Source organism: Dendrobium catenatum, unplaced genomic scaffold, assembly GCF_001605985.2.
Source record: "Dendrobium catenatum unplaced genomic scaffold, ASM160598v2 fragScaff_scaffold_1338, whole genome shotgun sequence".
Taxonomy (NCBI): Eukaryota; Viridiplantae; Streptophyta; class Magnoliopsida; order Asparagales; family Orchidaceae; genus Dendrobium; species Dendrobium catenatum.
In genome coordinates this window covers 713,961-741,957 of record NW_021319800.1, presented here as the reverse complement: position 1 = coordinate 741,957, position 27,997 = coordinate 713,961, and the positions used below count along the sequence as shown (strand labels likewise).

The window sequence follows — 27,997 nt, the reverse complement described above, 5'->3', positions numbered from 1 at the left end:
ACCACCACCTGAGGCCCTCACCTCCGCCGGACCACCGCTTGACGCCGTTGCTCCGAAGGACCACCACTTGAGGCCCTCTCCTCCGCCGGACCACCGCCTGACGCCATTGCTCCATCAGACCACCACCTGAGGCCCGAACTTCTTTCGGACCACCACTTGAGGCCCTCACCTCCATCGGACCACCGACTGACGTCGTTGCTCCGCCGGACCACCACCTAAGGCCCGAACTTCTGCCGAACCACCACTTAAGGCCCGGACTCTGCCGGACCACCTCCTTACACCCGAATTTCTACCGAAGTATCGCTCAACCGACTACGGTCACTCCAACCTCCATCACAGGACAACGGTCTTTCTGACCCCAGTCTCCTGCCGACTACGGTCCTCCCGACCTCCGTCGCCTACTACAGTCACTCCGACCTCCATCAAAAAGCAACGATCTTTCAGACCCCGGTCTCCTGCTGACTACGGTCCTTCTGACCTCTGCCTCTTGCCGACAATGGTCCTTCCAACTAAACAAACATGTCTATCTTGATTATTGTAACTCCGACAATGTAATACGTTCTATATGACGTACATTTGTAACATCAAGCTAAGGCCTTCTCTCTAAGAAGGGCCTCATTTGTAATTGACTACAAATACTAGTGGATTCATTCAAACTGGGCCAGGCCCCGTGATTTTTCTCCCTTTTCAGGGGTTTTTCACGTAAAAACTCTGGTGTCTCTTATGAACGCTACACCCTCTCACTTATCTGATTCTGTGCTGGATCTTCGTACAATGCTAAGACGTTAAACTATATATTTCTCTACCGCCGCGAATATTCCAGGACGCAACAACCTTGATGACTTGTTCGTTGAGATTTTATTTGGGATTGTTTTCTTACCGTTTAATGAAATAACTTCTTAATACAAAAATTTTAATTCGAAAATTTTATATACTAAAAAGTTATTTCATAAAATAGTAAGAAAGATGTCCCAAAATAACGTATGAGTCTCATGTGAATGGAAGTTATGGCAATAATCGTTGTGATCTTGACAATTGAGAAATAATTAGTAATGCTAGCTTTAATATCTCATCAGAGCACTGAAAAGATTTAAATGCTAATATCTTGTTCGGTGGCTGATTAGTACACTTGGTTGGGAGAACTGAGAAGGTATTTTAACAAATAGAACATAGACGTAGAGCAGAAATATTTCAGAATAAAGAGACAAAAGTATTAGAGCAGTTCAGCTTGTAATTTGCATTCATTTTGCATAGGTTAGAGAATTCCACTTTAGGGTTGTTTGATTTGATAAAAATTTAGTATAAAGTATCTCAAAAGTGAAGGTTTTTTGAATTTTGATGAAAAAAGAATGCAAAGTAAAATTATGATGGCTTTCAAATTAAGCTCCTAGATCGTTTTTTATGTATCCAAAACTTGTTTGTTTTATCCCAAATTTCGTATACATAGCAAGCTGGCGTTGTTGCGGATGCTGATTGTCGCCACAATCATCTACTATCCCGTTGTTGGCTACGACGTTGTTGCTCACTGTATCCTGCTAGCTACTAACATGCCCCACTATCTCCAGCCACTGACCGCTACTATCATTGGGCTTCACATTATATTTATTTTACTTCAAACTCACTACAAGAAAATAATTATCTATTTTTATTTTATTTTTATCTAAATAATATAAAATATTTCAAATACATTACATTTATCGTACATTAATTTTATTTTCCTCTATATTATTTTTTTTCAGCAAAAAAAAAAAAACCCTAACGACAAAACCTTTTTCACTTCTCCTTAGGGGAGATACAACAATAACAACATCAAGCCTTTATCCCACTATGTGAGGTCAGCTACATGAATCTTTTTTCTTCATTGTATCATGTTAAAAATAAAATTCTCATTTAAATCTAATAAAAAATATCTTTTTTTAATATTTTCTAACCATGTCTTTTTAGGTCTCCCTTTACGCTTCTTAACATAAGTCAAATCTAATACATTTACTTTTCTAACCGAGTCATCGTAAGACTGCCGTTTTATGTGCCAACTCATCTAAGGCGACTCTCACTAATCTTATCTTCAACTTGAGCTACTTTAACCTTTTCACGTGTATGCTCATTTCTTATTCTGTCTCTAAGAGTAAAGTCACTCATCCACTTGAGCATCCTCATCTATGCAACAATTAACTTAATATTATACTTCTCTTTTAATGGGGAGATTATTGTTTGCAGATACCGAACAAGATAACCGTCTGGTTCCGCGCTCGGTACCGAGCAGTACCGAGCACTCAGTTACGAGCACGGTATATTTTTAGAGGCGACGTGGTGCATTTTTATTAATCTCCGAATGAATCTGAACTCGCACGTAATAATTTTTTATCTAACCCTTCTCTAAGAGGAAAGTCACTTATAGTATGAAAATAGATCAATTTCTCAACAGATTTCTCATCATTCTAGTCGGCTAATGTTTTTACTCTGATAAAACCTCTTTTAAAAAAAATGTAATTTTTATTCAAATATTGCTTTTTTTCACATATATTTCATTAAAATATAAAATATTTTCTCGAATATAAAATCTTTGATCGAAGCATAAATCCGCTGATATAATTAATTTATTATATTTTACGTCATCAACCGCTAATCAAGACATATCGGAAGAGTACACTATTATTCTATTTATAATAATTTTCAGCAGTTAATCAAGATCGGTTGGGGGAAATAAATAAACGCCGAAACTTTTGTTAATTAATAAGACTAATGGTATAGTAATCGTGAGAAGTCAATGAGGGGGATGAAGGGGAAGAGAGATTAATTATTGAGGAATTATTCTACCGTTTGTGTGAGGCACGAAAGAGCCAACCCTTCTCCATTATTTTTGCTGTGGCTAGCAAGCAAGGCATCTGCTGTAGCTGGAAATTAGGCAAAATTTTAATTCATATGTTGAGATAGAAACAATAAATAAATGAAATATATGTAAGAAAATCAAAAAAATTTGGAGAAAGTTTTGATGGGCCACCAAAAATCGTTTCGATCGGACACGAATATTGAAGCATATTAGCAACTTCCAATATTAAAATTGGGACCATTTGAATTTCAATTTTAGAAAATTTGAAGTCAAATTGAACGTCTTAGTGACACGTTCAGAACGATACAGAAATCGGTCAAATCTGAGACCAAATAAGCTCAAATCAAGGACTTAAAATATATTTGAATGCTTGAAAGTATTAATTGGATGACCAATTGATATCTAAATATAGCATGCTAATAGTCGAATCGAGCAACTCGGCGAGACGAATTCAACGAACTTAGGATAGCTTAATTTTGACATCATTAAGGCACCTAAATACTAAATAAATATTCTATGATTGAGGGAATCAATATGAATCATCCGATTGAGAACTCCAAATTTGCTCATGGTCTTCTCCATATTTACGTAAAGAGCATGTCAGTCTCAAATTCTATAAATAAACCACTTGGTTTCACATGAAAGGGGCTTGGACTTAGGGCTAGAGACTCAATAGAGCTATGAGGTATGAGGCATCCCAAATGACACCCCGACACCACAATAGGCAAACCCTCACCTCCAGTCTGCCACTGCCGGACATCTGCATGAACATCATCATCAGAACTCCATTCATCATTAGCCATCGTTGGGCCTTCACCGACCTCCATCGTCCACCAACTATGGTCCCTCCGATCACCATCTCCCTTCAACTATGGTCCCTTCGAAAACCCTCGCCCAACAATTGGAGTCCCTTCAAATTTCCATAACCCGCAAACTATGATCCCTTCAAACACTATTGACCCCCAACTAAGGACCCTTCAACTTTTGTTGCCAGCCAAATACAGTCCCTCCAACCTCCGTTGCCTGCCGACTATGATCCTTTTGACCTCTATCACCCAACAACACTCCCCTCTACCTCAATCGCTCGACTACAACCCTTCCGACCTCCATCACCCAACTATAATCCTACCGACCAATTATCATGCAGAATTATTTTCCAATATATATATACTGCAAATCTGCTCAGATACATCATAAAAATGGCACCCACCCACAGCTGGACACATTAACCTATGAAATACTTGTGATAGGGAGCCTTTAAAGGTAAATAAAATTTGATGATCCTGGCCATTCAATTGCCAGCCAATGGCCATGGATGAACAGCAGTCATGAACTGAACTGATGTTCTACTATCCCCATGAATGTAGCTCTAGATCTAAATTTATGTTATATCAATTATTTACATGATAGCTTATGCAACATCTTTTTTTTTTAAATTAATTATATTAATTAAGGCATGACCCAACATGTTCTCTGCATCCAACTCATTCTATTGGTATCTAGATATAAATATTTTATCCAAAAATAAGTTTATATTATCTTCATTAAAATACCTTGGTTTAAAATAATCTATCATAATTTTTGGATTAAACCTATCATTGAAGCTGAAGTGCTTTAATTCATAGCACATCGATAAGAGCAACATAATTAATATGGCCAGCAGTTAAAATGCTAATTTTTTTTAGCAGCATAACACTAATCAAAATTATTATTTTTATTTGGGGATGCTTAAGCTTTTCTGCTTTTACTTATTAGGGCTCCTTTCTCAGCCATAGTTTTAAAATTATTTTTTAAAAAACAGCCTTTTAAAGACAATTTTTTGAAAAATAGTAAAAAAAAAATAAATTTGTCTTTCATAAACACATTAATTTCTACTTTTTTTGCACGAAATTCATCAAAAACATGTTCCAAATATAATCTTAGGGTTCGTTTGAGACGAATGTAGCTTTTTATGATGATACTTATAAAGTTGTTAAGAAATTAATTTTTTGAATTTTGCTGCAAAAAATAATTTCATAACACAAAAATTTATTGAAATTAATGACAAAATAAAGATCAAATAGAAAATGAGATTTTAGTCTGAAAAGCAACACAGTAAGAAAGCTACCTCAAATGAGAAAAATTATTATGTACGGTGTCCGGATGCATCCGGCCGGAGGCCAATCCGGATGCGCCACATCACCCAATCCAGATAATATGGCTTGTCTGGATTGGCCTCCTAACGTGTTCGAGCAACGTACAGAATAATCTCTCCTCAAATAAAAGCTTAATTACATAACTTATCAACCGAAATAAAATATTCATATAACATCAAATTACCATTAATATACTTTGAAGTTTGAACCTTTTTTAATATCACCCAACAATTCTTTTGTGGAAGTGATGCACTAATTATTTTTTATCATAACAAAAATGCAAATGTCTCATAGCTTTAAATATCAATGGATTTTTTTTTTTTCTTAAAAACAAAAAAAAGAAACTTAGAAAATGTTGCTCAAGCAATAAATTATGAAGGCTGGACAGTGAAGTCCCTCGTAGAATATTTGGCCTACTCTTTACGTCAACTATGAAGATGGCAGTGACTTGAAAGCCACTCACGCCAAGTTGCCAAACAAGTACAACAAAAGGTCTCCAGCTTCACAAGACAGAATCTGGAATAAAAAATATATACATATAGCTCCCAAAAATGTTCTTCAGTTTCTGGATGAAGAAAAGTAACCTGGAAGACTTGGCAGTTGTTGGGGGTTCCCAATAAAAAAAATTATTATACGCGGAATTCAGACGTCGTCCAGAGGCCAATAAAAATATGCCACATCACCTCAAAAGTGAACCGCACTCATACCAAGCAGTACTGAGCGCCGGTACCAAGCGGTACCAGACCGTTCTCCCATACGGTATCCGCACGGAATAATCTCTCCTTCCCAATAACTCCTTTCTTTATTCGTTTTATGTCTTTTTTTGTCTCTTGAAGCACTTTGTTATGTTATCTGCTGCAAATTGTAACTTAGAAAACTGGATTATCTTCAATCTTAGGCATGTAAGAACTGAGCAGAAGGTACAAGTAAAGATAATTTTGACATCAGAGACCATTTATTTTCCATTTCCTCGCTCTCAATTACTTCAAATAAGGATCACAGGAAATGGAACATAATAGATAAATTCTTATGTGATGCTCATCTTGACAACCACGAAGCAAACATCATTACATCAGCAGCAAGCCTTTCTTGCGGTTTACAATGGCCGGCAGTGATGCAGCATTTGACTTAGCTCCATTTGACATTTCTATATTGGACAGTTCTTAAGTGTGCTAGTGATGTCTGGTGAATCCAATATTTATTGGAGTTATTTTTATTAACGGTTTGTGTGAGAGGCTGCAGTTTCTGCAAAGATGATTGAAAATTAAGCTGTTATGATGAAAAACAACGAGAAAGTAGTAGCCAAATAGAATTTATAGTTGGAGAAATTATTAGATGCGGACACCGGACAAAGAGAACCGTTTGGTTTTCTCTATGTATGTACAACACAAGCACAACTACTGTAGCAGCTGCGCTTTGACTGCGCTTTCAATGTATACAGAGAGAAAACAGGACGGTTCTCCCCATCCGGAGTCCGCACCTAATAATTTGCCTTGTAATTGTGATATGAAAATAGAAACAATAAGAAAACTATCCCGAATAGATCCTAAGATTGTTATTTGAAATGATTTTATAAATTAACTATCTAAATTATATTTCTAAGAAATTTTCATTAAGCTTTTTATATGACTAAAATTGTAAATTTCTCATAATTTTTAAACCCAAAATACATATTTTATTTATATTCTAAGAAAAAAGAGGCTGAAAACCTATAAAGAAACTATATCAATCGGCATCTTACTATGACTAAAACTAATGCAGCTACAGATTAGTACTACTTGGAAGTTACAACTAATATCGGTTGCTTTGCTGTTGATGGCAATGGAAATCTCAAGTGGGTATTCAGAACTCTAATGAAAATGACATAAAACCTACTCCCACCAGTCAACAAGCTCTCCACTCCAGTACTCTTAATCATCTGCTCATTGATCCACTCCAACCATACCGCTAGGGTTCTAAGAAAAATTGGGCATTCATGTTTGATCATGTTATGCTCGATAATTAGCTTGAATTCCATAATTTTTTTTTATAAATTTGTATATTTAATAAGTCAAATATAGATATATATATGTTATTTATATTCATATTCCTAAATCATGCTTATGTTTGTTTTTGTATGAATATATGTGTATATGCGTGGCAATATGAATATTCTATAACTTGTTGTATGTAACTTTATGTTATGGAATAACTCTTAGGCTTCGTTTGAGATGATTTTTTTATTTTTTTTTTTTGAACGGGGTATCCACCCGGCCCGCTGCCCCCCCTCGAAAGGGTGCTTGACAGTGTGACTAATCATAGACTGATCTATAAGAGGCACTCACCCCAGAAACCTCATGGCCTGCACTTGATTGGGCCCCACTTAAGAGGTGCTGCTGCTCGAGGGGAACCGAGTACAAGTTGAGGGGTTCCCAACCGTACTCGCCCACCAACCAAACTAAATTATAAATTTTTAAAGTACAAATTTTAATGTCTGAAATTTGTTTTAAAAAGTTATGAGAAAGCTGTTTCAAACGAAGCCTTAGTCTTATTCGTTTGAGACGGGTTTCTTACTGCTTCTTAAAGCATCTTTCTAGTACAAAAATTAAAAAGCTGCTTTAAGCAGCAGTAAAAAAGCTGTCCCAGATGAAATATTATTCTACTCAATAGTCACTCATTTATTTAACAAGCCAAGCTAAATAAAGATTAATTAAGCCCACTCAAAGTTGAGAAAAATTTATATATTGTGACATAATTTTAAAAATATTTTCATGAGAACTTGATCCATATATCATGACATAAACTTTATTTTTTTGGTGGTTTCTGCTTGCTGCTATGTCCCACCTGCATCTAATACATATCCACTTGCCAACCATATTTTGTATACTTTTAAAATAAAGATTGTGACCTTGAAACTTTAAGGTGCTTAAGCATTAGCTCGCTCTCACTCACACAGAGAGAAGTTTCACTGCAATTGTTTTAAAGGTTTTAATTGTATTTACTATTTAGTGATAATAATACTGTTCGACTTGAGATATATGGGTTACATATTACATTTTGATCTGTTGATTAGGAGTTTTGGCTAGTAATAAAGATGTATTGGATTTGAGTCTTATGTATGTGATGTGCGTGTGAATTTGTCTCAATTGGTCTACATTTTCAAAAAAAAAAAAAGGGATATATGGGTTATTTCAAAGAGGTCCCGTGTCAAATTATGAAGAAATTGAGCCGATTGTGAGTAGAGGATGACTTACACAGCATTAGATTATAATCAACTTGAATTACAATTATATAGTTTTTTTTTTCTTCGGGAACAGGGTATCCACCCGATGCTACCTCCGAAATGGTGCTTGGAGGCGTGACTAATCCTCTGCTGACCTATAAGAGGCACATACCCCAGAAACCTCCTGGTCCGCACTTGATTGAGCCCCACTTAAGATATGATGCCGCTCGAGGGGAATCGAGTACGGGTTTGGAGGCTCCCAACTATACTCGTCCACCAACCAAGCTAAGCATCGGTTGGTCAGTTATATAGTTTTGTAAAAGCAAATTTCTATTTTCTTTTTCGAGATTATTATTTTTTTAACATTAGGAGATTGAACATTATGTGATAAGTTAAATATCATTATATTTTATAACCCATTTAATTGAGTTATTTTGAGTATGTTATGGTTCAAGTTTGAATGAAAATAATACCATGAGTTGTGTGTCAAAATGATTTTGATTCAATTTTGAGTAAAGTTTATTCAACTCAGAGCCTCAATTCACCAATGTCATCCTTTAGCAAATTTGGAGACTAGCCTTCTAAAGAAGCTCGAACAACAAATCATCACCAATGTCAAACTTCACTCGCAGTCATTCGGCATTGAGCTCGACAATCATTAAAGGGTGCGAACATAAAAGACAATAATCACTTCCTCCTCAATGATACTGGTATTTTATAGCTCGTTGCTCTCAAGGCATCATGAGATGCTAGCTTGGTTGGCATTTAGTGAGATTCGTTTTTATTGTTCACAGTCACAAAATTGAACGATTATCTTTGTCCAGACTCCGCACGTAATAATCTCTCAAAGGAAAGACATTCCATAATTCATAATTGGTGGCGTTAAGCTCACTACGACTGGCACCTTAGATTAGACGGCATGGAGCTCCCCAGGGAAGGCTTCACAGACAAATAAACTCAAATCTTGGTTTGAACAAATAATCGAATTGTGTTTTAATATAATTGGAATAAAAATTTGAATTTGAACAAATTCGAACTAATTTCTTTCACGGGAGATTTTAATAAACAGTAAAAAATGTAAAAAAAAAACAACCAATTGAGATATTTAATGCATAGAAAGTAAAAATGTTCTGTCGATTAGAATTGAATTTAAGGATTAATTATTTTGTGCGGATGTCGGATGTCGAATGTCGTCCGGAGACCAATTAGAATGTGCCACATCACCTTTATGCTCGGTACCGCGGCTTGATACTGCTCGATACCTTTGACACGGTGCATTCTGGTTGATCTCCGGATGACGTTCTACATCCGGTCTCATAGGGAAAAAATTGGGTTTAAATCACAGTAAAAATTATTAAAATTGTCTTAAAATTCGTGCTTCATTTAGAGAATTTGTAAATTTTTAACCTCCAAGTAATTTTCACAATACATGGACAATTGTTTTCCTGACCGAGCGCCAAACCCAGTTACCCAGGCCATAGCTGGATGAATACTAAAGAGATCCGTCTTGCGCCGAGCTCTATCGAACGAGAATGCCGCCATTAGTATGCTTAGCTTCACCGATCTCACTTCCTCCGCTTCGCCAGACTCCATTTCCTCGTCCGCTTTCGACATCTCGCCAGCCCGTACCCTTCGAAAACCCTAATCTCTCTTATCGTCCATCTCTTCCTGTTCTTTTCTCTTTTCCTGGAGCTCGCCGGGGACCACGAAACTGCCGCCGGACTATTCCTCGCTGCTCGTCCATGCCGAACTCTTCGACCGATCAGCGGGTTCTATCGCAGGTATAATGCCTTCAGCTCTGTTATTTGTTTCTTTTGAATAAGGGTGGCGTGTCTGATCCTATACCTGACTGATTGGAGCACTAATAAAAAGCTTTTCCGCTCTTTAAACGATAATTTCGCAGGCCTGCTTATCGAATGAGAAGGCATTTTGGGTGCTGAAGTCTCTCATTGCCTGGAACACTAGCAGCGATGTTGCCTCCGTATGCCTTTATGCCAGTTGGGAGGCCAAATTGTGCCTGACAGATCGTGGTCTTGAAGGTCATAGATACTGCAGAACTGAATGTTGACAATGGGGAAAAATAAGTTCGAAAATTTTGTTGTGATTATTTCGTGTCTGCTATGCATTGCCATCAAATTGAAAAAAAAAAAATTATTTTCTTGAATCGGAAGGTCTATGGAGTGGATTGCCTGTACTGTTGAAAGAACATTTGTGGAATGTTGATACTGTGAGATATCAGACTAAGTTTACATTGGAAAAATTGAATAAGATGATTTGCTGTTGTTTTCATGATCATTTTGTGTGTTATTACATTTATAACAAATGTTACTTGTTTTACTCGCTCATATATTTAGATTGTAGTTACATGTCAGTTTTAACCTATGATTGCTGATTTTGTTGATGTCTAAAAATTGCTATCTTCATGAGTGAAATAACTAAGAAAAAAACAGAAGCAAGCTTTTTCAGTCTAAAAAAGACTGATATTTATTAACAATAACACTGAATCATAAGTTACAATTATTAGATAGCACTTACAGTCATATATCACTACAATGTAGATGAAAATCATTTCTGTATTTCATCTTGAGTATGCTACAGGAGCCTGAATGAGATTTCTTAATGATATTGAAACAATATTTGTTTCTCAATCCATCTTGTTTTGCTTCCATGTCAATTTGTTGCTGTATTTATCATCCTGAATTGGCACCCAAAGCAATTTGACCACATATATGCTGTGTGGCCTACACTGTTTTGAGTTATCATACTCACTATTGTCCTTTTCTTCCTCATTAGGCGAGGATTTTAAGATTCCGCTTGAATGGGAAAGATTCGGGCTTCCAAGCAAAGTAAGCTAATGATATCTAAGGTTATATTTTTATTATTTGTATTAGTAGAGATTGCACTCGTCTTAAGTTTCTATGTAATCTAGGATACTGTTGCTTTCTTATTTGATTGTACCCACCCTTTAACTATCCAAATACATTTCCATTTCATGATACATGCCTCTGCTCTATTATGCCTATCAGGTGCTTGAAAAGTTTCCTCATATTAGAGATTACAAAGCCTATACTGTTCCTGCCTCTGTGGACTTCAGAAAGATTTTGAAATGTCAGCTTGCAATTGCCTCTTTTGGAGGTAAGAAATGTTTTAAACATTTCAATTTCATGCATTGAGACCCTCATGTATGAAAAGTTATTACGTCCGAACAAAAAAACGGAAATACAGACAAATACCGAGCGTTACCAAGTGCTGTATCGAGCACGGTACCGAGCGCCCAAGTGACGTGGCACTTTCTTATTGGTCTCTGGACGCGTTCGGTGTCCGGACACAATAATTACTCCTAATGTACTAATTTATTTGTGAAGAAATAATCTACAGGTAAAATGGGTAGATGGCATTGAACTTTTCAAGTTATTTTTATTCCCATAATGAGGCCTTTCTTGAGCGTTTTTATTTTGGCAGTGGTGGTGGGTGTTGGGAACTCATTGGTGTGATTGGGAAGGATGTTTATAAATTAAAGCCTCTCTTTAAATTCATTGCTCGTGAAATAATGCTTCTTGTCAAGAATGCATGTTCAGGACATCTTCAGTTTTGCAAGACATTGTGTTTTCTGGTGTTGTCTTACGCAAACTTGCTGAAGTGTGGCCATCTATTTTTTGAGATTTAGGCTTCGTTTGGAACGGCTTTCTTACAGCTTCTTAAAACAGCTTAAATATTTGTACTAAAAAGCTGCTTTAAGAAGCAGTAAGAAAACAGTCCCAAACGAAGCATTAGTTCTTCTACAGGTGGTTGATTAACATTTATGTATATTTTTTGCTCTTTTTTAGCACTAATTAGTGAAGGCAATCCTTAAATTTTTTTTTAACTGGTTTGATATTAATATTTTCTCACTGTGATAAGACTGACTTGTATTGTTATACTTCTTTTGCCATTGTTTCATTGATGCTTCTTGCAGGCAATCATTTCGTACTCCCTTAATTTGTACTTATTGGATGATTGCCAATTTTTTTTGGTGATTTGATGCTACCCACTTTTTGAATCAACTGCAATGAATTATCCTTTCAATGGTTATTCATGATAACACATGCACTTTCTTGCTTTTGATATATTTTTATATCCTGTTTTATATTGTTTATTATGTCCGGAGGTGGAGGTGCATGTTAACTCTTGCTTGTAGGTACGTACACTAGAGATGATGACAGCTGTCAGGAGCCATATGTCCAATTATTTGTGTAAATGAAGTGGTGGAAGTTATTTTGATGGAATTGTATCTTCGCTACTGGATTTTTTTTCTCTTTGTTATGTTACTCTCGCATATATCAATATTTTCTAGCTACACACATGTTTTTTGAACTACTTCCACATGCTAGCTTTCGCTTACTTATTTTCCCGTCTTCTCTTTGATGAGATGTCAGCTTTAGTAGTAGAAACAATAAGAAATCCTTGATGCTCAAAATCCACTTCCCTCTTCTTTTACAAGGAAAGAAGATGTTGAGATATTAGCCACTATATGACAGCATAAAATTATTCCTGTGATGCAGTGGCTTCAATAATGTAAAAATTGATGGATGGATTTTAGTGGTGAGTGCCAGGGACATTTAATTGAGCTCAAGGGGGTTGGATTGGACTCTAAACTCGAAATAAACAGATCGAGGGCAACTCGAACTTGCCTTAAAATCAAAATGCTTTTCAAATCGAGTTTGGATTGACTCTAAAAGACTAGATTTTGAGTAAACTAGAAATGAGTTTGAATTGAGTTGAATTAATCGTGATTGAATTTAAAACTAAAACAGAAATGCGTGGTTATATGAAGAGTGATTTGAATCTCTACCATATGCGTTAAAATTAGAATTTAACCATCAAGTCACCTGCTAAGGCCTGAAAGCATAAATGTGCATAAAAGTTAATATAATATATAAACTTGAGTAAGCTTGAATTATATCTAAATGTAGCATGACTTGAAATTGACAAGAAATTTGTTCCAGCTAAGCTACTTATTCATAACTTGACTCCAAATTTTTTGAGTAAAATCAAATTGACTCAAACTCGATCAATTTCTTAGCAGAAGTTCTAGCCTTAAAGAGGAGGATAAGACATAGAGAGAACCAACAACAACAACATCAATCCTTTATCCCACTAAGTGGAGTCTACTACATGAATCATTTTTTCTCCATATATCTTGTTAAGGGTCAAATTCTCATTTAAATCTAATACAGAATGGTCATTTCTAATATTTATAACCAAGTCTTTTTAGATATACCTCTACCTTTCTTAATAAAAGCCAAATATAATACATCTACTCTCCTAACCGGGTCATCAGAAGGCCTCCATTTTATGTGACCAAACCATTTAAGGTGACACTCTCTAATCTTATCTTCCACTAGAGCTACTTCAACCTTTTCACATATATGCTCGTTTCGAATCCTTTCTCTAAGAGTAAACCCACTCATCCAGCTGAGCATCCTCATCTTTGCTACACTTAACTTAATATTATGCTTCTCTTTTAAATCTAACAATTAAGTAACAATGATGCCGTTTTTGTTGAAACTTCCAAGATCAAAAGCTTAGTCAATGAAGGGCTCTTCAGTTGGCTTGCCAAATACGTAAATGTTAATTTGTCCAAAAAGATAACTGAAACTTTCGATTTTGATATTTTGGTGGCAAATTAGTGCCTTGATTATGTTTTGTAGAATTTTTATTTGAAGTAATCAATCCAAATTCTTATAAGTTCGCAGGTAAATATACTATAAACAAAGATATTAGAAAAAATATGGTACCATGTAGTCTTCTTTTGTTTGTTTATTTTTTTTTTGATAAAAAGTGGAGTTTCCTCTCCCATTTAACGAGAATTAGTCAACGCCTCATTTTTGAGCCCTGACTGATCATATGAGAAGCCAGACCATTCCACACCAAGCTGTTTTAATTTTTCCTGTTATGGCTTTGAGCTATATTTGTTTTCTAATAAATAATTTGCACTGTTAGAAAAACACTATGATTAGCACCTGAGTAATTATGCTTACTTAAATTGAAGCATTTCTGCCTGCTTGCATGCCATATTTAGAGCTCAAATAGTTGAGAGCATGTGGCAAACCAAAACCGTTTGAAACGTTTCTTTTTTGTATATTATCTTATCTGCCAAACCCGCATAGCTTTTGCATACACATTCAGTGCATATAAAGCTTTAGGTTTCATATCTAAAATCCATTTTAGTGATGTCATTGATGAACCTAACACTCTGACCATCATTGATTTTTTCTATATATATATATATATACACACACACACACACACTATTTTATTTGAAAATTAAAACAAATGCAGCTTGCTTAATTCTAGCAGTGCTAATCCTTGAGTGACATGGGATATGTGTGCTGTCTCACTGATTGTCAGACACACTAGTTGATCTGATTATATTTCATCAAAAGCATGCAGATGATGGAAAATGCAGCGATGTCACCGGCATACAACTACCTGGTGTTTTAGATGACTTGTTTGCTTATGATGGCCCTCTTGGGGCTATTTTTAGCAAAAGATCTATCACACTTAATCTCTGGGCTCCAACAGCGCAAGTATGCTTCTTTATTACTCACCCATTAATCTCTTTTCATTCTGCTTTAGGTTGCTTTTCTCATAGTTATATTCAAAATAGGTTGTTCATGCTCTGCTTTATAAGTGCCCATCAGCCGGGGATCCATTCGAGTGTATTCATCTTAAAGATCAAGATGGTGTATGGTGTGCTGTTGGACCCAGAAGTTGGGAAGGCTGCTATTATTTATATCAGATTTCAGTCTACCATCAGAGCACCGTAAGAGTTGAGACCTACACTGTTAGTGATCCGTATGCTAGAGGGTACGCAGATATGCTGTTGAACATCACCTTAGATTTCTTCATTAGGCATTTTATGAGATATTCAGAATGATGCCATGTTTTCATTTACGTTGGAATAGAATTTCATCGAATGGGAGTCGTACTTTATTGGTTGATCTTAATTCCGAGGATCTGAAGCCATCCGGCTGGGATGACTTGGCATATGAAAAACCAGATCTTCCTTCATTCTCTGACATCAGCATCTATGAGTTGCACATTCGGGATTTCAGGTTTAATCAATTGTATTTGTCTTTTCTGATTGCATGCTAGTTGTTTATTGCAGTGATGTGCTCTATTATTTTAATATAACCCATAGAGCCATCGTTTTAAATGTAAAAGTAACTGTTGCCAGTATTCCTCATCTTGTTCAATTTCATGGTGTAACTGCTTAAGGTTTAGCTTGATCTATGGTTGGTGTAGTTTGGATGATGAAATATCATCTTAGATATGTCAGTCCATCCTTTCAAAGCGCATCACATGAAGCCAAGTGAAAAGGGTATCTTCAGCTCTAAAAGACGAGGACAAAACCAAGCACCATTTTTTCTAAGCAAAGCATTCCTCGCATGTATATTTCATATTCTTATGTTATGAATGTATTATACCTAATTCAATTGTCCAAACAAGGGCGGATCCAGTCTTATTTTTGAGGGTGGGCAAACTCATTATATAAAAAATTAAATACTAACATATCAAACTTTTATCCCACTATATGGAGTCGGCTACATGAATCCTTTTTCTCCATTGTGTCATGTTAAGAGTCAAATTTTCATTTAAATCTAATAAAGAAATGTTATTTCTAATATTTTCTAGCCAAGTCTTTTTAGGTTTACTACTTTACTTCTATCTTTCTTAACATAGGCTAAATCTAATACATCTACTCTCCTTACAGGGTCATCGGAAGGCCGCTTTTTTGTGACAAAACCATCTAAGATGACTCTCTCTAATCGATCTTATCTGCCACTGGAGCTACACCAATCTTTTCACGTATATGCTCGTTTCGTATATTGTCTCTAAGAGTAAAGCCATTCATCCACCTGAGCATTCTCATCACTGCAACACTTACTTTAATATTATACTTCTCTTTTAATGGCCAATATTTTGCGCCATAAAGCATTGCAGGTCTCACCACCATCTGATAGAATTCTCCCTTAAGTTTGAGTGATACTTTTTTATTATAAAATAAGCATGATGCATTCTTCCACTTCAACCAACCAACTTGAATTCTACTAATAATATCCATCTATTTCATTATCACTCTAAACAATAAATCTAATATATCTAAAACATGTACTCTTATTAATAACTTGATCGTTTATAGTCACAAACCCACCACTTTTTCTATTACTACTAAAATTACACTATATGTATTTGATTTTAGATCTTCTCAAATGAAAACATTTATACTCAAAAGTTGACCTCCATAATTCAAGTTTACCTTCAACTCCCTCTCTAGTCTTATCAACAAAAAGAATATCATCAGCAAAAAGCATACACCAGGGTACATCCTCTTGTAAATGTCTAGTAAAAAGTAAGAACATCCATGACTAAAGCAAAAAGATATGGGCTTAAGGCTGATCCTTGATGTAATTCAATTGCAATAGGAAAATACTTGGTTAAATCACCTTGTGTTTGAACACATGTAACAACTCTTGCATACATATCCTTAATGAATTGAATATAAGCATTATTTATTCCTTTCTTTTCTAGAACTCTCCATAACACTTCTCTTGGAACTTTATCATATGCTTTCTCTAAATCAATAAAAATCATATGTAGATCCTCCTTATTCTCTCTATACTTCTCCATCAAAACTCTCAATAAATAGATAGCTTACATAGTAGACCTACCCGTCATTAATCCAAATTGATTTTGAGAAACATTAGTATCACGACGTAACTTATGCTCCATAACTCTTTTGATGCCCTAGAATTTAAATTGGAAGAATTATTCTTTTAATAAAACAACTAGAGCTATCTAATTTTATTTATCTGAAATAAGCAACAAAAATAATTCTAGAATTCAAAACATCTATATATACGTATGTATTCATTTTCCAAAAATCACATACACTATTCAATATCTATACAATCATATCACAACTACTCTATCATGAGTACAAAAGAATAACTAAAACAAAAATAAACAAAACCTGAGTAATTTGGGTCAATCTCACACTCCTGATCTTTTATCATGACCTGAAATCATTTAACCACATATAATGAGCTAAAAATTCAGTAGGTCACTAAAACTACAACTGAATTCAAAGCACGATAAATGATCAATATGCATAAAAAAATGAGCAATATGCATATCAGAGATCAGATCATAACAATAACATTCATTTGATCATTGAATCAATATAAAAACAGTAAAAATCACATGCAATAGTAGTAGAATCTATAAACAGTAAAACACTACGGTACAGAAGCCAGTAGAGCAGTAAACTAGTATAAGTGTGAAATCTATAAAGAAATCGTCGTATCCTTAATACCAATCAGTAAAGAATCACATAAAACATCAAATTAAAATATCAGTAAAGGCTATCAAAATCAAATCAATGTATTAAAATCATATATGAATGTATATATGCTATCAAGTTATTCTATATAGTATTAATCAATATCTTAATTACATGCTCAATATATCATGTATATCACATGCTCAATGAATATATCATGATTTTTGTATCAATAAATTATTAACAATGTTAATAATAAATCCATACTGTAATATGAACAATGCCTCAATAACATTCATTTCAGTAGTCACACTAAACAAGTAAGAATTATGGCTATCACAATATTTTTCAATATCGGTGTCAGTATCAATAAACCATTGGCTCAGTAAACAGAGTCGTCACTCATTGCCCGTCGGCACAATAATTATTTCCTTATAACTCCCAATCAGTGTATCACGTGAATCAGTAGAGGATAACACCAAACCATATTATTTAAAGGAAAGTCTCCGTTGGCCCACCATCGTGTATAAGTCAATCAATCTCCAACCAACTGGTCAAGTAGTCTTTACTTGTCTTTTGCACACACATTATTATCACATTATTATAACAGTAATAACGACCAACTATTACTCAATAACATATTCACATTCATTTTTAATGCATTGCAATAAATAAATCATAATTGAGCTTAATTTAGAAAGTGCCAAGATGTCCTAACGGTAGACAACAAAAAATATATTGAGAAAAAAATCACATTTTTAGAATTTAATCAAATTAGCAAATATTGAAAAAAATAACATTCTGAATCTTTTGTTGAACTAAATCATTATTTTTAAACGTTAAAATAAAGTCCTGATTAGATAAAAATTGTTGTGTTTTTAGAATCATCTGATGAAAAATCTCAAATAAATACTTAAAATCTTCATAACCTCAATCTCTTTAACATATAAAAATTTATGTTGCTAAAATTTTATTAATACAAAATTATCCTTATTTTTTTGTAGAGTAAACACAAATTTGACCAAAAAAATCTCAAAAACATATGAAATTGGACATATGCTAAAGGTTCATTGCAGTGAGACGAGCAAATCTTCCAACAAGCCCGATTGACGAAAATCACTCAACGGTCTCCAAATCCTAGCTTTCTTTTTCGCTCTCCTCATTTTCCACTAAATTCCTCTTACAAGCCTTTGTTGCCGAAATGAATTAAGGGGAAAAAGGGTTTAATGAGATATAATAATGCTTTAAGATATTTTATAATAAAATAATATATAATATTAATACAATTATTTAATTTGTTCAATGTTCAGTAGAAAATTCATATAAATTTATTTGGGACTTTAAAAATTATAGAAAAATATTTATTAAATAAATCATTTTATTTAGAAAATATTAGTGAAATTAGTTTTCAAATGGACAACTGCCGGTCTCAAAATTCTCACTTGTACCGATAAGTGTCAATTTCTTAAGGAAAATCTTGCAAGGAAATTTATATAATATCAATGCTATGGCAAAGACGGTTTGCGATTTGGACTTATATCGAATAAAAAAATGACAGAGTAACTATACGGGTTATTTCAACTTTCTTCCATAGTTTTAAAGTATTACACATCAACTTATATCCTCTATAATTTGTCGCACAATATTGTGCATCACCTTTATTCTTAAAAATAAGAATTAACACACTCATTCTCCGTCATCTGACATCTTTTTAGTCTTTAAAATAATATTAAAAAGTTTAGTAAGCTAAGAAATTCCTTCATCTCTTAAGCATTTCATCACTTTTATTGGAATATCATCAGGTCCAATAGTTTTCCACATTTCATTTTTTTAAAGCCTCTCTAACTTTAATTTTACTAATATGCCAATATAAACAAAAACCTCTTTTTTTATTTAGACTAAGGTCGCTAAAGTCAATTGTATTTTCACAATCTTCATTAAATTTTTTAGCAAAATATGTCATTCACATAATTCTAGTTTCATGGATTATTTTCTTTGCTTACATCCATTCATGATGTGGGAACCATTGCCTATTTAACACTATACCTGTGCGCAAATGCAGTGTCCCTTGCACACTTCTCATTGTATTCAGGCCATACAACGTGCTATTTTCAGGGAACGCCCTAGTATTAGCATAATATATTAAAGGATTTATGTCATGATTATTTAGAAAGTTTTAGGTTGACTGTCGACTACTTAACGCAACGCTCAACTTTTCTCATGTAGAACTTGGGACTTGGCATTAACAATGATAAAAAAACTAAATAAAAAAAAATAAAAAAATAAAAAACACAACAAGTTTAACCTAACAAAGAATGACAATAATTCACATATAAGCTATGATTTGATGTCATTCATATATAAACTATGATTTGAGATTCATTTACAGAACATCCACAAGTAAACCCACTCAAATTAAAAATCAAAGGAAAAAAAAAGGAATTCCTCATCTTTTTCTTACCTTTCCAATTAGAGAGGCGAGAATAACGATGATCAGATGACGCCTCAATGGCCGGCTCGATCATGCATGAACAGCTCGTGGGTAGGGCTGTAGGGGATCACGACTCGTGCAGGTAACACTGTTGCGAGCAGGGGATCCTGACTTGTGCAGGTAATAGCGTTGTGGGAGGAAGAACAAAGGCTGGAGAGGGGCTGCAATTCGGACCCTGTGAAATTGCTCCTTCGAGTGAATAAAAAACTCAAAGGGCACGGGGCATTAGGTCAAAAGTTAAGCAGCTCATGCTATGAAACTTGAGTTCATTCAAAATTTATTCTAAACATTGCTATAGCGTAAATATCCATTAATGATATATGAATTTGCACGCATTGCTTGAGCATAAACATTCATTTAAAATATATGAATTTTAAAACTGATTAAGAAAAAAAAAAAGAAATTATCTAGTGAATACTTAATATGTGTTTTATAGCTCAAATTTATTACTTCGTATGAACAATCAACTATAGGTTAAAATGACCAGGTTGAGTAGGACGACATAAAGTTGCGAATTTCCAGAAAAGCTATCTTCAAATTTTAAAATTTTATTTTAAAACAGAGAAAGTAACGGCATAAAATGTTAGGAAACCTGAGATTTCACATTGACATGATAACATTAAGCGATTTACAAAATTAGAGATATTGTCTAACTAATATTGAATCTGAACTTAAAAAATTGCTGTCGTACTGAAATTCACAGAAAAAACGAATTTAGAATTTTTTTGATTTAAATCTAGTAATTTACGAACAAACAATCATATACTCTAAGGAATTTTCTTTCTAATGGAACATGGGTTACTCAGGGAGGTTTGATGATCTCTCTCTACCTTGTACAATAATAAACATGGGTTTCTTTGTTCAGCAACATTTAAAAGAAAAGTATTATTAAGTATTGAATAATTGCTAGCTCATTTTTGTTGTCCTTTTTGTATCATCATTCTATTTCTTGCTACGTGCTCCTATATGTTGTTGATTGTAGTATATTCATCACTTCCGGTGCATATTGTGGATCCATGGTGCTTTTTATTTTTATTTTGTTTAATTTTTTATTATTAGATCCATGGTACTTTTCTTTAATTTTCTCTTGGAAGATAACTATAAGGTTGATTTCATGTATTCTAACGTGTGGTCGGCCATTTTCTGCTTCTGTGGATATTTATCAGCCATATGAAATTTATGTATTTATTAAATGTCTTTCCAGTGAAAACGATCAAAGTGTTGATCCTGATTTTCGTGGTGGTTATCTTGCTTTTACTTGTCAGGTAATTTGTCAAATCTTCAACATTTTGACTTTTGTGGGATTCTCACATGTTCGTTTTTCATCCCACCATGACTACTTTTTCTGTCTAGGTTGAAAGCATGCAAGCTGTTAATGGTAAACATAGTTGAGCTTGTTTCATCAATTTCTCACTGGCTTGATATTTTAATTGTAATCATTCTTAAAAAACTCCTTGCCTGTGTAATTTCCTCTTTAATTGGTAGTGAAGTGACTTTCTTTTTGAAGCTATTCTTCCATTGCCCTACGCTCATTGGTGCAACACAACTCCCTAATTTTATAGTACTTTAGCCGTTATCTATGGCTTCACATGGCGACTGGTAGCTGATTGTATTTCACAGCTTAACTTGAGAACTTGTAATATCAAGTTGAGAACAGACGGTCGGATGGTAGTTTCATTGTTTTCTATTAATACTAAAAATTAATCCAATATATCCTCTAAAATAAAAGAGCAAATAAACAGCAAAATTTTTATTCATGCCTAAACCATCTATAAATCTTTTTTGTTTAATATATTTCAAACAAAGAAATTAAAACAAAAATAAAATTTTACTTTAGTACGTATCTTTTCTTGCTTCTCTTCTCCTGAACTCGAATTCTCTTATGCCGTCTATTTAGTTAAGAGCAGCCTTTCATGGAAATGAATATTAAACAAATGCTGAGTCATACACTAACTCAATGAGTAGTTATAGTTCAATATAACAACAATTTTAAAATTAGAAACAAAATGCATGCAGATTATTATAAGTAATCATTAATATTTCATTTTAATAGAAATTTATAACATTCACAATTGTAATTTACTGAGTAAAAATAAAGAACATTTGTCATTTTATAATTTGACATTTTATAAAAAAATTATCATATCATAGCATTTCACTAAAACACCCATCACATGAACACTGTCTAAAATTTATACAATTTAAGATGCAACCATTTTCATTTTCCTTTTTGAAGTCTTTTCCATTTTTTGTGTGGGTATCTCAACTTCTTTAACTAGTACCATAATGAGTTGAACTTCTTCATTTGATATGCACATACTTTTCTTCTTATATGAATTTCATTCATCTTATATGTGTACTTCTTAATTGATAATGCATGAGGTTGAAATTAAAATGAAGTTCATTTAACATCATTTATAACATGAAGACATTCAGGTGAGGAAAGAAAGACATTCTTTTAATCATACAACGATAAATAATACTTATTAATATTCAATGGTATACGAAAGAACATGCCAATCATTGCATCATATTTAAAATAAGAATCATAAATTACCATAAAATAAAAATAGAATTAGTGATCTTAACTTTTAATTCAACTATTAATTTTTAGATGTTGCTTCCCCTAGTTTGTCACCTATTATCTATATATAGGAGATGTTCTTGTTAGTTAATTGATTTCATTTGTCTTTTTCAAACGACTTTAATTTCTTATTTCATGAAGGTATAAAGATCCACTAATTCAATTGATTTTAAATTTCTAATTAAATACGGACCTCAATTATTCACAAGTTAGTAAATCACTTTTTTCTTCTCCCACTCTATCATCCTTTACTCCAAAATTGCCAAAAATATTTTATGCTAATCAAGTGTTCATATATTGAAAGCACTATTTTTCATACAAATAGCATTTTGATTTTTCAATTTTTTCAAATAAATTTTCTTGTTTCTATTTTATATATGTACCTTGTTCACTTCGCCAACATTTGCAAAAGAGTAATCATCTTTCTTTATTCTTTATTTCCCAACAATTCCTAAAATATTTCTTTTAATTCTATGAAATAGTATATATAATAAAACAATTTCTTAACCTTCAAAATTTTTCTTAATAAATTCTTTAAATTTTCTAATTTATTCATACCTTAAATGTTCTTCTTTCTTTGCACAATCACCAATATCCTTTTCTTGATCTACTCTTTTTATACACTTTAAAATTTTGTCAAAATTTTTTGTGATTAGAATACTAGCCCAAGCTTATAAATATGAAATAATAAATATTCTAAATTGGTATTGTCTAATTTGCAAATTGAAATCAATGTTTAAGTCATCTTCTAAACCATGCTTTACCCTCATAGCTCACCCTTGCATGTGGTTGCGTTTGCTTGGTTACTATCTTGATCATACTGCTTCATCTTTTCTTTTAATTGCTTGCAGCTCGAGTCCCCTCTCTAGAATGGATAACTTTGCCCGCTTGAGCTTCCTCTTCACCCTTCCTTTCTCTCCGTCTCGATCCATCGTTGTCTCTTGTAATGTCCCTTTTGCTTTCTCTCTCATTTCCATCTCCTTCTATTTCGCTTGCTCTCTCCTCTTTCTGCCACTTCGACCCGCCCCTTGAGTCTTTGTCTCCTATTCACAGAATTGTGATGGCCGGTCCATTGAATTGATGTTGTCATGACCTGGCCTGACTAGCCCGAATTAACAGGGCGGGAATAGACAGTCATACGGAAAAACGTATAAAACAATTAAAAGATAACAATTCACTTCATAAAAGGGCATAAACTTAACTGTCATCCAAACAACTTATGAAAGAGCCACTAAACCATCAACATAAAGTTTATCCAATAAAGTTCTTCTAAACCACAACCACTAAAATTCATAAACATAAACATAAACATAAGCTCCAATAGACTCCTCATTACAATTTATTGACTCATACACAACATAAAATATAAAACCTTTCTTCCTGAGATCCTCTACGACGGTAGGTGTACTGTCGTCTCGTTGTCATCACTTCTTAACACTATCTCCTTAAAAACATTTCCAATAATAGGATAAGCCAACGCTCAATAGGTGATAAATATTTATCTTAAATTCATGAAATATTTTTCTTCCTAAACATGTCATTAAACATAAAAATGAAACAATAAAAAAAATCATAATAAACATTTATAGGAATACATTATAAGACATTTCCATAATCATTTCTTGAAACATTTCCCTTAATCCTTTTTCCTTTCTTTTTCATAAACTTTCCTTTCTTTAAATCTTTCCATTTGAATTCATAAATTTCATAATCATAATGAATAATAAGCACCCGTCCCGAAAGTACCAGAGTTTTGTACTAATCAAGTACACAGTCATTGGCCATTCCTTGACCATTTGGCTCCGAAGAATCCCATTACTATTTGGCTCCGTAGAATCCCATTACCATTTGGCTCCGTAGAATCCCATTACATTTGGTACTTCGGATCATCATGCACATGCAATTTATTTTACTTATATACATTAAAAAGACTAAAGTTATTCATAAAATCATATGTTCTTCAATGTTTTTCACTTATGCCTTAAGTTTTGTTTAACAACTTTAACATTTCTAATATCATGTCATTAATATAAAATACTCGAGAAACTAAAGCAAATTCATAAACATAAACATTATTAGCATGTGAAATTTTGAAAGTGCAAAACTTAACTTAATTAAAATTCACGAACTTAATTTAAATGCAACCACCTATCTCACAAGTATCGAACAACAACCACTACGATGCACGACGTCGCTTAGACACGTGTCGTCTCCTTAATCCACGCCTAAGGATAATTACAAATAGACTAAGCATAAATCATAGGTATTTTGAATAATTAAGATAATTAAAATTCTATTTTCAGAATTATTAAAAATCCAAATTTTAGGAAACCATAAATAATCAGTTTTCATCATATCATCAAGCTAAACATTTTCCTAAACCTAATTAATAATTAAGTTAATTAATTTTCAAAATTATTTAATTAGAAAATTATTTCCTAAGAAAACTCAAACTTTTGTTTTAAAACATTCCTAAGACCCATAGAAATCACTTTTGTGAATGCACTTTAAGAAATTTAAATTTTAGGTAAAAACCCTAATTTTAAATTCTCAAAAATTCTTGAAGAAAACTTTGTTTCTATCGTTAAAACACTTCCCTATTCATTCCCTATTGATTTCATAAAGGAATTTTGGAAGAAACTAGCATTTTTGGAAAAACCCTAGATTTTTCCTTTCCAAAAATCTTGAGAAAGAGAGAGTTTTGCTTCAAATAAAACATACATTGTTCCTCTCTCAATCTTTCTCTTAAATTTCCACTAATTTTCTCGCCGGAAAAACGTCGCCGGAGCCGCCGTTGCCCTAGCCGTCCGCTCCTCTTCGTTTCTCTCGGCCAAACCATGCAAATGGGGGAGGGGAGGGTTCGGTTTTCCTTATTTTAGGAGATAGGAAATTCCAAAAGACCATAATGCCCTCACTTGAAACATTTCAGATTAATAAAAGATTAGGGGTAGTTTTGGTATTATGAGGTTTCTAAAATTTTTATCTCCCAATTTAAGCGAAATTGGCTATAAGTTCTATATATCAAATCGTTCAGAATTTTACGTAGAATTTTATAAAATTATTTATGGTGAAATTCGTTAACTTGAATTTTTCACTTAAATCTCGTTGCGACGCATCGAAATGTGTGTGACGACTACAATCGTCAAATTTTCTTTAGAAATGCTACACTTTAATAAAGGCAAAATTTTTAAAAGGATCATTCTTTAAAATTGTATTAGCAAAAGGAACTTAATAAAAAAAATTATTTTAAAAAGGATCATAGCAGTTAACAGTGATAGCGTTTTCTAATAAAACACAATAAGATTTTGCGTTTTAAAGGAAAACGCAAATGACAATAGCATTTTCATAACAAAAACACAGATGGATTTTGTGTTTTCCATTGAAGCAGAAAATTTTAAGTAATTTTTTTTGGGTTTTGAGCTTAAAGAGATGGAGAGAGAGAGAGCAAAGAGAAAAGGTAGAGAGAGACGGATAGATACAGAGAGATAGAGAGGCGCAACTTGATATTCAACATTAAAATTTTAAATTTTTTAGTGACTTTTTAATTTTATTTTAAAATTTGGGTTTTAAAAAATTTAAAAGTTAATTAAAATTTAAAGTTGAAAATAAAGTTGGGTCTCTCTTTTTCTTTCTCTGCATCTCTATCCGTCTCTCTCTCTACCTTTTCTTTCTGCTCTCTCTCTCCATCTCTCTAAGCTCAAAACCCAAAAAAAATTTCTTAAAAATTCTTGTTTCAATGAAAACGCAAAATCCATTTGCGTTTTCTGTGAAAAGCTATTGTTATATGCGTTTTCCTTTAAAACGCATAATCTTATTGAGTTTTATTAGAGAACGCTATCACTGTTAGCTGGTATGTTCCTTTTTAAAATAAATTTTTATTAAGTTCCTTTTGCTAATACAATTTTAAAAAATGATCCTTTTGAAAATTTCATCCTTTGCTAAAAGCAATCCCATAAGCATGTGGCTTTGAGGAAACCTTGTTGCAGGACCAATGGAAAAGCTTTGTTTTTATTGGCCTCACGACACTTTTTTATGTTCTCCTTTGTGAAGTGTAGTATTTCACTATTTCTCTAGATTGTAAAAGAATAGTCAATGTTTTAACCTTTATTGCCATTGTTTGTAGGACATTTTGTCTCGTGAGTGCACTCTTATTTGGTGGATCTGTATGAATCTACATAAATCCATTTTCTTTCTTTACTTTGTTCTTTCTTTATTTTAATCTTAATGCTTTTCATGCACTCCGTACCATGCTTATATTTTCGTTGTCAGTGGAGCATTAATTAACAAAATAATTGCTTAGAATTTGATTACTTATATTGTTCTGTTTCAAGGATTCCTTGGGTATAAATCATCTGAAGAAACTGTCTAATGCTGGTTTGACCCATTTACATTTGCTTCCATGCTTTCAATTTGCTGGTGTTGATGATGACAAGAGCCAATGGAAACATACGGGTTGGTGGAATTTACATTTGTTTTTTTTTGTTCTCACGCACCATCATGCTATTGCATCCTATCTTCTGCTTTCTTGAATCAAAATTCTGTCAGCTTTGAGATTTTCTGGTTGATTGTACTTCTTGTCGGTTGATGTTTCGTTCATAGGTAAATGTGTGCTTATGTTTGCTTTCAGCCCAACACGATGCTTGCTCACCCTCTCTTATTTTTTTCTCTCGTGCTTACTCATTTTCTCTCTTGCTCCTGCTTTCATTTTGGCACGTGCTTCTCTCATTCTCCCCTCATGATGCACAGAGCATGCGAGACCTCCTCTCCCTAGCTCTGCTTTCTAGGCTCGCATGACAACGCTTGCTCTTCTTCTCTTTCTCTCATAGCTTGGCTGGCACCCTAGCGAAGTTTTGCTCTTGCAATGCTTGCTCTTGTGCTCCCATTCTCATAGTCTCGCCCATGTTTGGACTTGCTCCCTCTCCCAAAAATTGCTAGGATCCTTTTCTTCTTTCGCTCGATGATCCTCATGCGACATGCTTTCCCTTTTGCGAGTGTCTACCATGATTATGCCTCGCATGCCTTCTTCATAGCATGATTTTGATGCTTTCTCTGACACCTAATTGCCCTTATGCTCAATGATTTTAAGTAGGAGTGTTAACAATTAACACGACACGAAAACTCGGCTTGTACCTGACCCGAATTTTTTAGGTTAGGGCCAACCCGATTTAAGATTGGGTTGGGTTCGGGTCCTGATTTTTGACCTGTTTTGAATTCCGGGTCTAGTTTACGTAAACCCGGAAACTCTATTTGGACCTAGTTTTGACCCGCTTTGCCAGTCATATTACTGATTAAGCCGTTCCGCTTACGCTCGCGAGCCCTAACCGCGCTTTAGCCTTCCGCCTTCCTCGTTCAATGACGTTCCTTCCTCCTTCGTTGATGTTCACCTCCTTCGACGACGTCCGACGACGTTCCTTCCTCCTTGGACAACCT

At 33.9% G+C, this 27,997-nt stretch overlaps 1 protein-coding gene across 2 annotated transcripts in view; it reads left to right on the top strand.

Moving 5' to 3' along the window:
• Nucleotides 1-9,615: 9,615 nt before the first annotated feature.
• Nucleotides 9,616-27,997, top strand: part of LOC110115077 (pullulanase 1, chloroplastic) — a 94,796-nt gene continuing 76,414 nt past the window's right edge. The window contains exons 1-9 of one of the 2 annotated variants that reach the window (XM_028699549.1): nucleotides 9,616-9,948; nucleotides 10,071-10,206; nucleotides 10,961-11,013; nucleotides 11,194-11,302; nucleotides 14,600-14,736; nucleotides 14,817-15,016; nucleotides 15,115-15,264; nucleotides 21,188-21,248; nucleotides 26,899-27,019. In XM_028699549.1, the coding sequence (XP_028555382.1) occupies nucleotides 9,700-9,948; nucleotides 10,071-10,206; nucleotides 10,961-11,013; nucleotides 11,194-11,302; nucleotides 14,600-14,736; nucleotides 14,817-15,016; nucleotides 15,115-15,264; nucleotides 21,188-21,248; nucleotides 26,899-27,019 (1,216 nt within the window). In that variant the 5' untranslated portion in view covers nucleotides 9,616-9,699. The remainder of the gene's footprint in view (nucleotides 9,949-10,070; nucleotides 10,207-10,960; nucleotides 11,014-11,193; nucleotides 11,303-14,599; nucleotides 14,737-14,816; nucleotides 15,017-15,114; nucleotides 15,265-21,187; nucleotides 21,249-26,898; nucleotides 27,020-27,997) is intronic. The other variant, XM_020848207.2, reaches the window with a different exon arrangement.